This window comes from Dipodomys merriami, unplaced genomic scaffold (genome assembly GCF_024711535.1).
Source record: "Dipodomys merriami isolate MVZ:Mamm:240054 unplaced genomic scaffold, mDipMer1.0.p SCAF_28, whole genome shotgun sequence".
Taxonomy (NCBI): domain Eukaryota; kingdom Metazoa; phylum Chordata; class Mammalia; order Rodentia; family Heteromyidae; genus Dipodomys; species Dipodomys merriami.
The window spans coordinates 19,759,153-19,775,066 of NW_027204270.1; the positions used below are offsets into that span (position 1 = coordinate 19,759,153).

Sequence of the window (15,914 nt, forward strand, 5' to 3'; positions counted from 1 at the left end):
CTGGCTGACTGAATTACCCTCAGTGTGTATGAGCTAACTCAAAGTCCAGGCTTGGGGACAGAAGACGGGACTGTGTGTACAGTGCTCAGCCTGTGTTTGGTGTATGGAACCTATTAACTCCCATCACTGACAGTGTTCATAAGCCAGCCAGTATTGCAAGAGCTACACAAAGAACTGGCCAGTCAAATGAACTCCATAGAAAATATTTTATTATTATCAAAAGCTCTGTGGCACGGCTTTGCAGAGGAACACACACCTCCTCTTCCTCTGTGGCCGTGACAATAACACAGGACTGAAAAATGGAGTGTACCAATTCAGACCACCGCGGGACACATTCTGTGCTACCTACAGATAGATCATCAGGCCTCAGACCCTCAAACTGCCAACACTACCCGGGACCCTGGGAAAGCCACTGCCACACATTCTCACCACCTCCTATACAATTCAGGGTTCCAGGGAAGAAAGCAGGTGCAAAATTATATTTTCTTATTGGGGGGGGGGGTGGTCTTAGGGCTTGAACTCAGGGCCTGGGCACTGTCCCTGAGCTTTCTTACTCAAGGCTAACACTATCACTTGAGGCCGCTTCTGGCTTTTTTGTTAGTTAAATGGAGATAAGAGTCTCATGGACTGTCCTGCCTGGGCTGGCTTTGAACCTTGATCCTTCAATTGCAGCCACCTGAGTAGCTACGATTATAGGCACGAGCCACTGGTGCCCAGCTTCTTTATGAAAATAAGGTAGTCATTGTGGAAATAAAATCAAAATACCACCATCTAAACCAGTGGCCAAGGATCCAGTCCTTGTGTGTGTGGCCAGGGATTTGGGTAGAGAAAGGTAGACAGGGTTGCTGGAGCTGTGATGAGCGCATGCTCATCAGAGGTCAGCTTTCCCATGGAAACCCAGACTCCACCTTTCCAATGTCAGAGTGAGTACCACCCTTTCTGCTTCCCCACTGGGACCCAGGTGACTTCCTTATAGTCTGTTGGTGCAGAGGGTAAGAGACAAAGGGAACGTGGCCTGGAGGGTCTGCTCAGTCAGGGGGCCGGGCCTCGGGGGTCCTCTCCTGTACCTCATCGTACTGTGGTGGTGGCGTCAGAGGCTCGATGGAGGGGGGTGGGATGTTTTTGTCAGGGAGGTTGATTCTGAAGTCTTTGAGGTGAAGTTTCTCGGACTTAATCCTTCGAACTTTCAATGGCTTCAGGCGTTTGGCCATCTTGGAGTTCTGCCGATCAGGGGGCTGCCCTGGGCCCCCCTCGGCATCCACCCTGGCAGCCGTGGGGGTGGATTCATCCAGCCCCGTTAACGACTCATAGGAGGGCAGAGAGACTCCCATCCCCGGGCTCTGCTCCAGTGCCCTGGTGCCCGAGTGGCTGGAATTCATGACTTCATCGTAGCTGGGGACATAGTATCGGGCCGACGCTTCCTCCTCCTCCTCCTCTTCCTCCTGGCTACAGAGGGACAGACAGACAGACAGACTGGTGATCAGAAGTCTTGCAACCTCACTTCAGCTCCTGGGAGGCACCCAGGCTTCACACGCCACTGATGGGTCCCAGAAGTACCAAAGCTAATGCTCCACCTGCCGTATCTGTAAAAGCTTAGCACTCACCTGCCATGTTATATAGTTTTGTGTGGCTTTGGGCCAAAGGATCAGGAAGGCCTAAGTACTCAAATGCAGATGTGGTGTGTTACAGTCCCCTAGAGACCTGGGGGTATCTTGATGCCAGTGTTGTGGCTGGAGGGATGGGCCTTGGTCATGCTATTAGGAAAGGGAGGGTGGGCAGGAGAGGAGCTCACACCTGTGGCTACTACATCCTGTCACTTCAGGGTTTTGGCATCAACTTCCTTTGCCTGGGAGCCTTACAAAGGCGACCACATGCCAGGCCAGGCTGTTTATTCCAACACCCAGCTTGTCCTTTGGCCAAAGATGACAAGATTATATAACACAGACACCAATCTGAAGCAACATGGTCACCCCTAGGGACCAAAGAAGCATCTGGACTGTAACATTTGCATGTATTGTAAGTTATTCTGCGATTGTACCTTCCAGGTTCCTCCCAAAACTCAGTAAAATCAAACTTGCTCTCATTAGAATGTTGAATGGGAAAAATTCACCAATTCAGGAACCTTTTTTTTTTTTTTTTGGTGCTAGTGCTGGGGCTTGAACTCAAGACCTAGGTCCTGCCTCTGAGCTGTTTTGCTCAAGGCTAACACGCTACAACTTGAGCCACAGGGCTACTTCTGACTTTTTGGTGGTTAACTGAGTCTCGTAGATCTCCCTGCCTGGGCTGGCTTCAAACCTTGATCCTCAGATCTCAGCCTTCTGAGTGGCTAGGATTATAAGCGTGAGCCACCAGTGCCTGGCAACTCAGGATATTTTTTAAAATGCTTTCCATTTTACAAGCAGTCATGCCAAAGCTCTCTCTGAGGCTCCTCCACCTGACCCTGCAGGGTGGCCCTGGCTGACCCCTGAGGCCACCTTGTTGGCCCTCAGCTCCCTCCCGTTTACCTTTAGGAAGGCACTCGCCTGTGCTCCTGGCTGACCGGCATGGGGACAGGGAGTGGCTGATTTCCCTCCTTTGCTCTTCCCTGTGTCTCCATGGTTTCCAACACAAGCCAGTGTCACTGTGACGGTTAGCTCTATGTGACAGCCTGGGGTGCTCAGGCCAAATGCTGTTTCTGAGCGTGTCTCTGAGGATCTTTCCAGAAGAGAGGTAGCCTTGAATCTATGGACTCGGTTGGGCAGGGCCCCCCCCCCCCCCGCAGGGCCACAGAATTGAAGGTCACACTATCTCCCTAGCTGGGCAGCTCCTCTCCTCTCCTCTCGCCCTGCTCAGATGGAGTTAAACCTCCAAAAAGCTTTCCTGTCTGTGGTTAATTATTTCCTATCTCTCTCTCTCTCTCTCTCTATTTATCTATGTATGTATGTATGTATGTATCTATCTATCTATTTTGGTGGGACTGGAGTTTGAACTCAGTCTCCAACTTGTTCAGCTTGCTTGTTTAGCTGGTACTCTGCCACTTCAGCCCTGCCTCCCACCCAGCTTTTTGCTGGTTATTTTGGAGATAGAATCTTGTAGACTTTTTTGGTTTCTAAATGCAATCCTCAGATCTCAGCTTTCCTGAGTAGCTAGGATTAGAGCCATGAACCACGGGTGCCCGGCCTTGGTGGTGGATCCTGACTGTCGATGTGACTGGATTGAGAGATGCTCAGGATGTTGTCAGTAAAGCACACGTCTGTGGCTGTCTATGAGGACATTTGCAGAGGTAATTAACTTAGGAGGGATGAGTCCTCTGGATGTGGTGGCACTTTGGGTCACCTGTCTTGGCCAATGTGATAGGCAGAGAGAGAGAGAGAGAGAGAGAGAGAGAGAGGCAGACAGACAGACAGACAGATACAGAGGCTGAGAGACAAGAGACAAACATACATGGGGGAAAGAGAGGGAGAGAGAGAGAAAGGAGAGAGGGAGAGAGAGGGAGAGGGAGAGAAAGAGAGAGAGAGAGAGAGAGAGAGAGAGAGAGAGCTAGATTTAACTTTTAAACCATCTTCATGGCATTTTGGGGTCAAATTCAATATTGTATCCCAACCTTTTTTCCTTTTCTTTTTGTTGGTTGTGGGGCTTGAACTTTGGGCCTGGGTGCTGTCCCTCGGCTCTTCAGCTCAAGGCAAGTACTCTACCACTTGAGCCACAGCGCCACTTCCAATTTTCTGGTGGTTAATTGGAGATAAGTGTCTCACAGACTTTCCTTGTCCCCGCTGGCTTTGAACCACGATCCTCAGATCTCAGCTTCCTGAGTAGCTAGCATTACAGTCCTGAGCTACTGGTGCCCAGCTTATCTCAACCTTTCCAAATCAAAGCAAAACATACCCAGCATGCTTGGGGAGGCAGATAAGCACCCGCACTGGTGCTATGTATGGCTATCCCAGGCCTTGCTCAGTTTCTTGGGATGTCCACATCTTGGCACACCTGTAATCCAATCCCTCTGACTTGGGCAGCCCTGGGTTGTGTGTACAAATGATCAGCAGTTTCCCACGGCCTTTGTGGAAGAGACTGGGAAGGCAAAGCTAAACTAAAAAAAGACAAACTAAAAAACTTCTACCCTCAACAGTCTGGGCTGGGCATGAGCCAGCTCAGCGGTGGAGCACTTGGCTACCATGTACAGGATCCAGGGTTCAATTCCCCAGTACTGCAAAAATCAAAACAAAAGAAACATGAATGTGACCCTTTCCTCTGGCCTGGGACCGGTCCATCCTCACCTGTCCTCCTCCTGGGCACGGGGCACGGCTCCCGCCTGCTGCTGGATGCGCGCCAGTTCCTCGCTCCGCCGCTGCTCCCGCTTGTCCCGGACACTCAGGCAGATGGACAGCAGCAGTAGCGCCACGCCGGCCCCGACCAGCACGTAGGCCACAGAGAAGGTCTTGCTCTTAAGGATCCCGCTCCCGATCTCTGTCTTGTTGCCCTGAGCCGTCGGTTTGTCGGTGCTGAACCCCGGTACCAGGTTCCACATGGCCATGATGACCCCGAGGACCAGCATTCCCAGGCCGATGGCCGTCAGCGCGTAGTGAGAGCCGCTGGCCTTGGATTGAGCCATCCTGGCAGTGGGAGCCGGGCACGGTACGGCTCCAAGAAAGGAAATAAATAAATAAAAAGCAGCAGCAATTGATAGCTCTCAAGTGCACGGGAGACAATCTCTAGGGCCACAGGAACGAAGCATCAAGAAATGGTTGCCCACAAAAGCTCCAGACATCCTGTGTGGATGGCGGCGGCGGCCGCGGGGCCTGGAAGGGGAACAGAAAGGGCGAAGAGAAAAATCAGTTCACAGCCATCCTGGCTTTTGCCCTGCCTCGGATACAGCTCAGGTTTCCCTCAGGCTGCATCCTCAAGTGAGCAGGGGGTGGCTGAGCAGCCAGCCCCACAGCCAGAGCAAAATCTGGGCCTACCCCGCAGGGGCAGCAAGGTCAGAGCTCCGGGCACTGAGACATTCCTGCTTAATAGAGAGCAGGAAAGCCTCAGCCCTCCCTGGAGGCAGTGAAAGGCAGTGAGCAAAGGCTGAGCCAAGATCAATCACTGTCATTAACTGCTTAGAGTGACAGGGCATTGGCCAATGGTCTGCCCCGAGAGGCTGTGCACCGCCCTCACTGGCTTCCTATTTAGAATGAGGCTCTTGGATACTTTAACTCAGGCTGGGGCTTGAACTCAGAACCTCACACTCTTGCTTGGCTTTCTCACTCAAGGCTGGCACTCTACCACTTGAGTCACTTCCAGCTTTTTGGCTGCTTCATTGAAGATAAAGAGTCTCACAGACTTTACTGCCTGGGCTGATTTTGAACCTGGATCTTCAGATCTCAGCTTCTTGAGCAGCTAAGATGATAGGGGTAAGCCACCACACTTGGCTACTTCTCTAGTTTTCTGATCACCCCAACTCAGGAGTCCCTTCCAGATGCCCCCAGAAACCCCCAGGGACTATGTCACAGGTCTCTCATTTGGTCACCCGTCATTGTCATCTCTGGGCTTGGCACATAGCAAGAACTCAAATAAAGTGCCGTGAAATAAGAGACCCCACCACCACCAGAAGCCACCAGCAAAGCAAGCCTTTCTTCAGTCCTTTTCTGAAAGGCGCAGAAGCTTGCATGTCCCTATTTAGCTTGGTGCCAGCCGGACCAAGAATCCCTCTCTTCATGAAGCAGCTCTAAGCACTGAGCTCAAGGGAGCAGACAGCAGCCCTGGGCCCCCACGAGCCTGGGGGGCCCAGTCACTAGAACACTGGGACCCCAGAGGAGGCACAGGCACTGGCCTTTGCTGCCCACCTGTCCTCCGGCACCCCCTGAAGCCATCCCTAATCACAGGGCACTGTTGGACCGTACAGCGGGTGAGGCTGGGGATGGGTGGATCCTGTTTCCAGTCCTGCATTCTTTCCAATCTTTCCAAAAGGATGCTAACCAGGACGCCTGAAATCTGAGGCGGAGGTATTTTCTCGTCAACCCCGTGGAATTGGCCACTTTGTGAAGAGATACTCTCAAAATATTTGGGGCAACATCCTTTATCAGCTTGAGGTTCGAGCTTTCTTTTTTTTCCCACTAGACAAATATTTTTTGTGCATCCAAGAACCTGTCCAGCAGCATGCCAGGCACTGGGGAGTGGAGAAGCCAGGGAAGGACGAATGGGGTGAACACCAATGGGGGCTGCTCCATACAGGGTGTCAGAGGCAGGCAATGTGGAGTGCTGGGCTTGAGACTTTGCAGAGTGGGGAAAATACCACTGGTATGGCAGGCTTCACCCCTACCCAGAGACAAATGGACCAAGAAAATGTGCCAGGCACTGGTTGCTCACGCCTGTAATTCTAGCTACTCAGGAGACTGAGATCTGAAGATTGTGGTTTGAAGCCAGTCCAGGCAGGAAAGTCTATAAGAGTCTTATCTCCAATTAAACACACACACACACACACACACACACACACACACACACACACACACACACACACACACACACACACACACACACACACACACACACACACACACACACACACACACACACACACACACACACACACACACACACACACACACACACACACACACACACAGAGAAATGGAGCTGTGGCTCAAGTGGTTGAGTGCCAGCCTTGAGCAAAAACAGCCAAGTGAGAGCTCAAGGCCCTGAGTTCAAGCCCCACTACCAGCACAAGAAAAAAGAAAGAATTTTGCTTATCCACCAAGAATAATATTTATTATGTCATTCAGGGGACTATAAATAGATGGACTAGAAAAAAATAATGTTAAATGAGGGAAGTCAGGCTCAGAGACACAATGGCTGCATGTTTTCTCTTAGGTGAAGGTTAGATCTAAAATATAACCATAACATGAAATCACACACAAGGTCATCTGCAGATATACACAAACACCTTGACTAAAGGATGGTATTCCGGGATTGGGGGTAGGGAGGACTTCAATGGTGTAAGAGCAACTTGAAGATTCTTTCACTGGTCCTGTGAATTAATGAAAAGTCCCCCGACTGAATCTGTGCCCTTGGATCCCAGCTATTCTCTGCTACATGCAGTCAACTTTGCCATCACCAAGGAAGACCAAACTCAGGGAGAAGCGTGTGCTGGGGCGGGCACACTGCCCCTCCCACAGACCACAGCCAAAGATTCAGGAGAGCACCTTGTTCCTTTTCCATTCCAGTAATAAAGTGATAACTCCTCCAGAATTTCCCCAGAGACACAGGCTGGGCTCATGGCCACCCTGGCCTTATCTGGGACAGGGGGCGGTTGTAACTCTGCAGAGCTTTCTCCTCTTCTGCCCCTGATTCTCTCATTTCACCTAAAGCCAATGTCTGCACCACTGAAGGCTACAGAAGTCCTGAAGCACCATGGCCCCATGGCTGCCGTGGAATGAAGCTCCTCCCTCTGCCCTTTACCATGTTAGTCCTGACTTAAAACTAGAGTTTGGGCCTGGGGTCTAAAAACCTGGTTTCAGTAGAACTCCTTTGAACAACTGACTTACACTTTAACAAAAAGAATACCGGGAAGCTGGAACTTAGCTCATCAAGGGGGAAAGGGAAGATGGAGGAGGAGAGGAAGGGTAGGTGATACAGCCAGAATATTCCACAGACATATGTAAAAAAGGAACCAGGTCACTGAGGGGAGGGGTGGGGTGGAGAGGTAGGGGAGAATGAGGGGAGGGGTGATGCTAATCCAGACCATCAGACTCACAAACTGACACATTGATTCGAAACCCTTTGTACAATTACTGAAAGATTATTTTCTAAATTATATTATTTAAAAAACCCAAATGCACAGCCCCTTGTGTGTATGTACACGCATGTGCATGCAGTACTTATACATATATGGTAAGCACACATGAGCTTATGGGTGCATTTCATATATACAGGTGCATATGTGTGTATATATGTATGCAAATATGCATTCACACACATTGCAGGCCTGTGCATGGGGTATGAGCGTGCATGGGGTGGTGTGCAGAGCACTTAGTAGAGATCCCTCTGCCAGGGAGTGGTAAGCAATGGTCCTGCATGCACACATGAGTGCGTGTGTGTGCGCGCGCATGTACACACACACACACACACACACACACAAGTTGGAGCTCTGGGCCTCAAGGATGCTTGGCCTTTACCCAGCAGATGGCGGCCAGGTCAGACTCAGAGGGGCTCATGATGGGAAGAGAGCGATCAGAGCAGGCACTATGCAGGAGGGGAGGGACCACTCCCTGAGCACCTGCTAGGGGCCAACAGCCTGCCTTGTGTCCAGTGGTGGCTCCAGTTCTCCAACAGATCCAACTCTGCTTTATTGACACTACGCAGGGCTCCCCGGGGTCTGTAAACCCAGCCCCAGATGGCTGGCTGTTGACTTTATTTCTGCCTTGTTGACCGTGCATGGCCCCATGATATATTTAGCCTGCTGTTCTTTCCCTTTCAAAAATATGGAAAGAAGCTAATTTGGGGCTTAGAGACTTGGAATCATGCAGCTCTCAACATGTCCCCCCTTGGAGGCCAGCCAAAGGCCCAGGGCGGCCAGGCAACACCCCTAGAGCTGGAGTGGGACCTGTCCGGCACTCTTCTACCTCAAAGCAGGCCCAGGGGAATGGCGCTGGGTGTGGGTTGTTAAGATGATCTGCTAATCCCCAGAGAGAGGGACCTACCTATGGTTACCTGGGGATACTCGGTGTAAGCCCGCAGACAGCCCTTCATGCCTTGAGTTCAAGGTTTGCCTAGAAGAGAGAAGATGCCATTTCTAAGCAGTGAGCTCTTGGGTATTGTGAGGTTTTGAGGTGAGGCCTGTGGTTTGGGGAGCTGGGGTGTATACAAGACACCAGATAAGGAAGGCAGCTGGAACTCCACATATACAATCCAGGACTTCAGACTGGTAACAGGCAGTAGCTAACACCTACCAAACCCTCTTGTGATTCTGTCAGAGGATCTGGACAGAAAGGGGGAAATATTTCCAGGCCATTCTCTGAGAAATAAAAAACCCTCAAGCCAAACCAGAAAATAAAGCCAACAGGGGAAGTGAGCCCAGCTTGCTCCACTGGCCCATAAGCAAACAACCCAAATCTAACCCAGCAGCGCTTTCTAGAGAAAAGACTCCATCACCATCAAGAATGTAACACTGGCTCAACAGCAGGGACTGGAATGCCACTGCACAAGAGGAAGTATAAATCAGAACAGGAACACCCTGCAGAGTACCATGCAGCACCAAATATGAGTGACGGCTATGTGTACCAATAAGGAAAAGTAGCATGCAGCAGTAAACACAAGTGATGGCTATGTGCACCAATGAGGAGGTATACTATGGTAGCAGTGAACATGAGTGACAGCTACATGCACCAATGGGAAGGAGCCTGACATGCATAATAAACAGAAAGGCAAACTGAAGAACAACAGTTATGCCCAGCATGGGTTCATTTAAACAAAGTTAAAAACTAACCAATACATTGCTCTACTTTAGTAATATTAGGAGGAAATTCAGAATTTTACACTAAAATTCAGGATTATTAGGTCCTAAAGGACTGAGTGAATAGCACTGGGAGAGAATAGTGGAGAGTACCACAGGTATGGCCTTCTTCCATTATTCCTTATATAGACTCTTTTGATTGGGAGAATAGTTCAAGAAACGTTATTTCTCAAACTCATCATCTTTTCATTTGCAAAACATCCTTAGAGCTTTCTTAGCATAACTTTCTTAGAGCTTTCAACTTTCCCCATTGGACTGGCCTCAGTTTCCCTCAATGGCTTCCTTTCTGTGTTCACCACACCAAGTACTTCCTCCCACAGGGCCTTTGCACTTGCTTGAAAGTATCCCTCCCACCCATTCTTTGGTTGGCTACTTCTTCAGGATTTCCTCAACTATCTAAAATCCTCTGGGCCCTGGCTTAGCCCTCACTGACATTCTCCCCCAGGAGGGATGACATCACATCACAGTTGATATAGAAACTTGTCATCTCCCCCCCCCCCCCCCCCGAACAGGGTGTAGACTCAGAAGGTTCTTGTCTGCTCTGTTTATCACTAAGAACCCACAACCCAGCACAATGTATACCATGATATTTGTTGAATATATATTAAAATATTTAACTAATAGCTCAAGATAGGCAAATAGGAATACATACTCTCTCCAGGGTTCCCAGAAACCAGCTCCATTAGAACCTAAGAAGGAATCGGATCAGATCTGCAGTGGGATCAGAGGTCACAAAACCTCCCAGGTTCTCTCAGGCAGTCTCCAGGGAGCAAGATGGCTGGGCCTCCTCCACCTGGGCCTCCTGGACATCAAGCAGGAAAGGGGACCACGCGGATACCTAGTGACAAGGGTTCCAAAAGAGGAACCACAGAACTAAGACCTGGTAGCAGGCACTTACATTGGTAGTAGTTTCCAGGGACCCCAAAACTGAAAAATCAATATGTCAGTCCATGAAGGGGTTAACCCAGTGTCCAGCAGGGAGCTGCTGTCCTGACCTGAGGCAGGTGAGCATCTGCCCATCTTTATCCCACAAAAGGTTGAGGGGTTTATCAAGATCATGCAAGTCAGGGGCAGAGTGGAATCTGAGTCCAGTTCAAGATCATGCAAGTCAGGGGCAGAGCGGAATCTGAGTCCAGTTCAAGGCCATGCAAGTCAGGGGCAGAGTGGAATCTGAGTCTGAGTCCAGCTCGGGGTGGTTTACTACTCAGCCTCTGTGTTTCTTGGAGTCTGGAAAAAGGCACATGGTAGGTAGGATCACAGTCCTCGAAAGTAATCTAGGTCCAATCCCCTGGAATTTGGGATCCTTAGATGGCCTTTGCTTTGTGACCAGTGAAGAATGCTGAGATAGGGACATGGCTCCAATTCAACCCCAGTACCAGTGTCCCTACAAGGGGAAGAGAAAAGGCCAAAGGAGGAAGCAGGCATTCAGAATGGCAGCAGGAGGGTAAGGGGGATGTGGTCCAGCAGACAGGAAGCTTCTAGAAGCTGGAAAAGGCAGGAGGGGAACAAGATCTCCCCTGGAGCCTGTTGATGGAGCCATCAGCCCCAGGCTGACAGCAGCTCTGGAAGCTCATTCTGGACTTTGGACCTCCTAAACCACAGGAAAACAAATGTGGGTTGTTTTAAGCCACCTAGTTCAGGATAATTCCTTCTGGCAGCCACAGGCAATGAACACCGACAGCCCTGGGATTCACAGCTCCTTGTGGCACCCACCAAGCCACCTGCAGGCCTCAAGCCAGTATGGCTGTATGATACCAGTTTATTTTATTATTCTGTTGTTATACTTTTAACATTTATAGTATTTTGTTACATCCTCTCTCTCTCTCTCTCTCTCTCTCTCTCTCTCTCTCTCTCTCGTTGGTCGTGGGGCTTGAACTCTGGGTCTAGGCACTGTCCTTCAGCTCTTCAGTTCAAGGTGAGTGCTCTACCACTTAAGCCACAGTGCCACTTCCAGTTTTCTGGTGCTTAATTGGAGATAAGTGTCTTGCAGACTTTCCTTGCCTGGGCTTGCTTTGAACCGCAATCCTCAGATCTCAGCCTCCTGAGTAGCTAGGATTACAGGTGTGAGCACCGGTGCCTGGCTTTTCTCTTGTTTTTCAACAACTCACTATGGATACTCTTTGATATAATCAATCATATTTTAATTGCTGGGTTCTTTATCATCATCTTTTAAATTTCCCTGAGATTCCTAGTGTGAATTTTCTAGAATGAGCCTGGGTTCATATATCTTTTAAGCTCAGAGGAGTTTAGTCACACTGAGACAGCACAGCAGAGATTCAAATTTGGCACATGGGACTCCAGGCTACCATGTCCCCTCAACCCCCTCATCTCCCCATGGGCCGCACGCCCACAGGCCGCCCCCTCAGATACCCTGGCTGCCAGAATCCCTCCCCAGATTTACTGGAGACTCCATGGTCAGGTAGTAAAATTCCTTTTTCCTCCTCAAGAAAACCAGCTTTCCCTAGCTGACTCACTTCTAGTCCTCCCTCCCCGCTGCAGCTCTGATACTTATCTGGGCATGTGGTAAATAATTGATGACTGGAGTTTTAATCATAAAACTGGAGTAAAGGCTCCCAGTGGGGAGGCCCCAGCAGCTCCTAGCCCATGTCTGTGGTAGAGAAACTTTGGGTTTTAGTGAGGCCTCAGAGCTGGGGAGCAGCAGGGCGCATGTGACCAGTTCTTGGGAACCAGTACAAACTGGTCAGCTCTAGAGCCCTGCATGATTCACTGCGGGTTTGTACCCAGGCTGGCAGACAGCTGTGGTCCAGATCAAGCCACCCCACAGAACCAATAGCTCCACACAGAACTCATACTCCAACCCCAGCACTTGGGGAGCAAAGCTCAGCCAGCAGTGCTTGGGTGTCTCTCCTGAGAATCCTGGGGTACAGCTGAACCCCTTCTCCTCCCATGGGTGAGTGAGAAGCAGGGGAAGGAAGATGCTGGGGAGGGGGGGCAGGTAGAAGGCTCAGGCCAGTGACTGTTACCTCTGGCTGTCTGCTCCGGTAGAAACATGATCATGGGCCTCCTCCGGCTGCGGTAACAAATAGCACCGACGCTGGTGGCTTAGGACAATGGAAGTCTGTACTCTGAGTTCTGGTGGTCATAGGTCTACAATACAGTGTCAGCTAGACACGTTTCTTCACCCATTTCCTTGTGTCTTGCAGGTCCTAGAGGCCCTGGAAGCACCCTTTGGGTCCTAGCCTCTTCCTCTGCCTTTGAAGCACACCCCTCTGGTCTCTCCGTCCATTACCATGCCTCCTCTGCTCGCCTCATCTCGAGGATAGATTAGGGAGAATGAGGCCTGGTCAATGCCAGCCAAGAACTCAGAAACCAATGGCATATTTAGAAACACAGGGGCACCGTCTTCTTTGTTTTAACCCTTTAATCCTTCAGAAGCTACAGTAGTAGCACAAGGGGAAAGAAAAGAGCAAGGGCAGCTTTCTCCACCTGACTTTGCCTGCTAGCCCAAAACGATTAGTGTGCTCTGAAAACTGAGAAAGAATATCACACAAAGCAAATAGTGGAGAAGCAAATACTTGGAAATATGGCTCCTCCTGGCACAGAGTGCTTATCTCAACGGATAAGCATCTGTGGCAGGATGTATTCTTTATCTCTAGGATAAACACCCAGTTTTAGAATATATGGCAGGCTGGGCACCAGTGGCTCATGTCTGTAATTCAGCTACTTGGGAAGCTGAGATCTAAGGATCATGATTTGAAGCCAGCCTGGGCAGGAAAGTCTGGTGGACTCTTATCGCCAATAAAATTAACAAAAAGCCAGAAGTGGAGCTGTGGCTCAAGTGGCAGAGTGCTAGTCTTGAGCAAAACAAGCTTGGGGAGAGTGCCCAGGCCCTTAGTTTAAGAACCAGGACACACACACACACACACACACACACACACACACACACGCACACACACACACACACACACACACACGCGCGCGCGCGCGCGCGCGCCTGTGCGCGCACAGCAGGATGCATTCTTTCCTAAAAGGGATCTCAAAACATAATGGTCAAATATTTAAAGTACAGGTAAGTCTTAGAGATCCTGAACCAAAGTAATAAAAGTGAAAAGACAAACACCTATCTTTGCATTTGACTATAAACCAGACCCTCCCTTTATCATATAAATACTCCTGATGTCAATGAGCTCAGTGCTTCTCCCTTTGAAAGCACCCATACTCTTAGTGTGCTCTGCTTTTCTGCTTATCCACTGGTCTGCTTGCTTGCTTCTTTACTCAATAAAGCTCCACCAAGTTTTCTTACCATTATGAGTTCTCCAGAAATTCTTATCTGCCGTCAAAATCAGGGACCCTAAGTGGAGAGTCCCTACTTCTAGAGGGAAACCTCACAGACCCTTACCTGGGCCCGGTGACAATCTCAAGATCCCCCTATAAGGGAACAAGCCTCAGGTCCCAGGAACAGGATGGAGGCCGGTGGGACAATGGTGGCATTACTCAGTCTGCCAGTGCAGCCCCAGGCACAGTCCTGATGCACCCTGAACTATTCCTGATTCCTGACTATTCCTCTGATTCCTGATTGCACAGGCTTTGTGGAGGGGGGGACTTCTTGGCTTCAGACAAAGCGAATCCGATTACAAATCTGGGGGAAATGCAAACCTTTCAGGCTTTTCAAATCACAAGAACAGCTAACACACACCAAATGCTTCCTCCCTGCCTGGTAGATCTCATTTTATCCTCACAGTCGGATAAAGATACGACCCTGCGCGCGCCTCCCCCGTCATGCTACTCAGGTGGACATGGAAGTTCAGAAAGGTTCCTTAATTTGCCCAAAGTTCCTTGTTAATAAGTAGCAGAGTATGCTGGGAACCAGATAGCCAGGTCCAGAGTCTACCCTCACCCTTCACCTGCCCCAAGTCCGGCTTTACAATAGCTTTTTCCAGACCACACATTGGCAAAGACAAACATCATTCTCTCCAGTCACCTGCCTTTTACAGGAAGGGTCAAAGCCCAATGCCAACTTCTTGGTCACCCTGGCTCAGCTCCTGTGGCTTGGGGCTGGCATTACTGCACAAAGTTGAGTCCCACCTGCTATATATTTTGTCTTATGACTCTGTCTCTTTGGGGCAGGCATGAACTGGACATCCACTCAACCCTTCAGGGTGTTTAAATCCAAAAGATGACCTGAGCAAATAGATCTCCAAACATTCTGGAACACTGGAGCAGAGGACCAGGAAGGGACAAGACCCCTCCTAGAACTGAAAGAAATTTCCAGGCCAACCAACTACCATGCAAATGTTAAAACCCTAACTGCTCCTCCAAGCTGATGTTGCCTGGTAAATGTGGGCTCTGGTGGGCAGGAGCCAAGGCACTGTGGTTAGTAGGCTGCCTCTTTTTCTCCAGTCAGGTAATTTTTTTTTCTTTTTTGATTGGTTGTAGGGTCTGGGCCTGGATGCTGTACCTGAGCTCTTCAGCTCAAGGCAAGCGTTCTACCACTTGAGCCACAGAACCACTTGCAGTTTTCTGGTGGTTAATTGGAGATAAGTCTCACGGACTTTCCTGCCCAGGCTGGCTTTGAACTGCGGTTCCTGCCCAGGCTGGCTTTGAACTGCGATCCTCAGATCTCAGCCTCTGTAGTAGCTAGGATTACAGATGTGAGCCACCGGCACCCGGCAATCCAGTCATGTATTTAACAAACCTCAGCAGAGTGCCCAGTGCAGTAATGGGCCATGCAGTGTGGACATCTCAGAGAAAACAACAGAGAACCAGGCATGTTACAGGTATGACTTTTCTTCCAAAAAACCTTCAGAACCAACAAGAAAACCCCTTACAGGTAAACAAAGCTGTCTTTTGTTCAATAGGCCGCTGGTGTCTCTCAAGGGTGTGGAACTATGCACACTGCCGCTTGCACAAGTAATACCTAGGTCTTTGGAGGACCTGGTCAGCCAATCATAACTTCCTGTTTCTGAGAGGGTGGGGCCATGGGCCAGCCGATGGGTTCCTCTAGTTTCTTGGGGGTGTGGCACAGCCAGTCAATTCATTTTTCCTGCTTCCTAGAAGGTGTGGCTAGATTAGGTCAGAGCATGGGAGATGCAATTCTTTGCTATGGAGAAATCACAACTCTCCCACCTGTAACCACAGGGTCTTTAGAAGGATGGGGTGGGAAAAGGAGCTGCAAGGGACCAGCGGCAGAGCCACACAGAGGAGGACAAAGCTGGAGAAGGACTGGAAGGCCATGTTCAAGTGTTAGCCTGGGACCCAGGAGCCCTGGGAAGCAGAAGGCTTCCTGGGCCTGCCACATGGAAGCTTGTGTGACCTTCAAGTCAACCCTGTGGCCCACTCGGGGGCATATGCTTATCTATCTGCTTGTCAACCTATGTAGATCTATTCTTAGAACCCTCCTGGGTGTGGAGTTGTAATGATCAATCATCTCACGTTTATTGTGTTTGCTGCCTCTCTCCCCATATCCTCCATCACCCATATCGGC

The 15,914-nt window shown here is 49.9% G+C and overlaps 1 protein-coding gene across 4 annotated transcripts in view; it reads right to left on the bottom strand.

Annotated features, from left to right (window-relative positions):
• Positions 1-192: 192 nt before the first annotated feature.
• Positions 193-15,914, bottom strand: part of Tmem51 (transmembrane protein 51) — a 31,007-nt gene continuing 15,285 nt past the window's right edge. For 2 of the 4 annotated variants that reach the window (XM_070037900.1, XM_070037899.1), the window contains exons 2-4: positions 8,658-8,726; positions 4,254-4,775; positions 193-1,446 (exon numbers count right to left, since the gene is read on the bottom strand). In XM_070037900.1, coding sequence (XP_069894001.1) covers positions 1,029-1,446; positions 4,254-4,588 — 753 coding nt within the window. In that variant the 5' untranslated portion in view covers positions 4,589-4,775; positions 8,658-8,726 and the 3' untranslated portion in view covers positions 193-1,028. The remainder of the gene's footprint in view (positions 1,447-4,253; positions 4,776-8,657; positions 8,727-15,914) is intronic. The other 2 variants (XM_070037901.1, XM_070037898.1) reach the window with 1 other exon arrangement.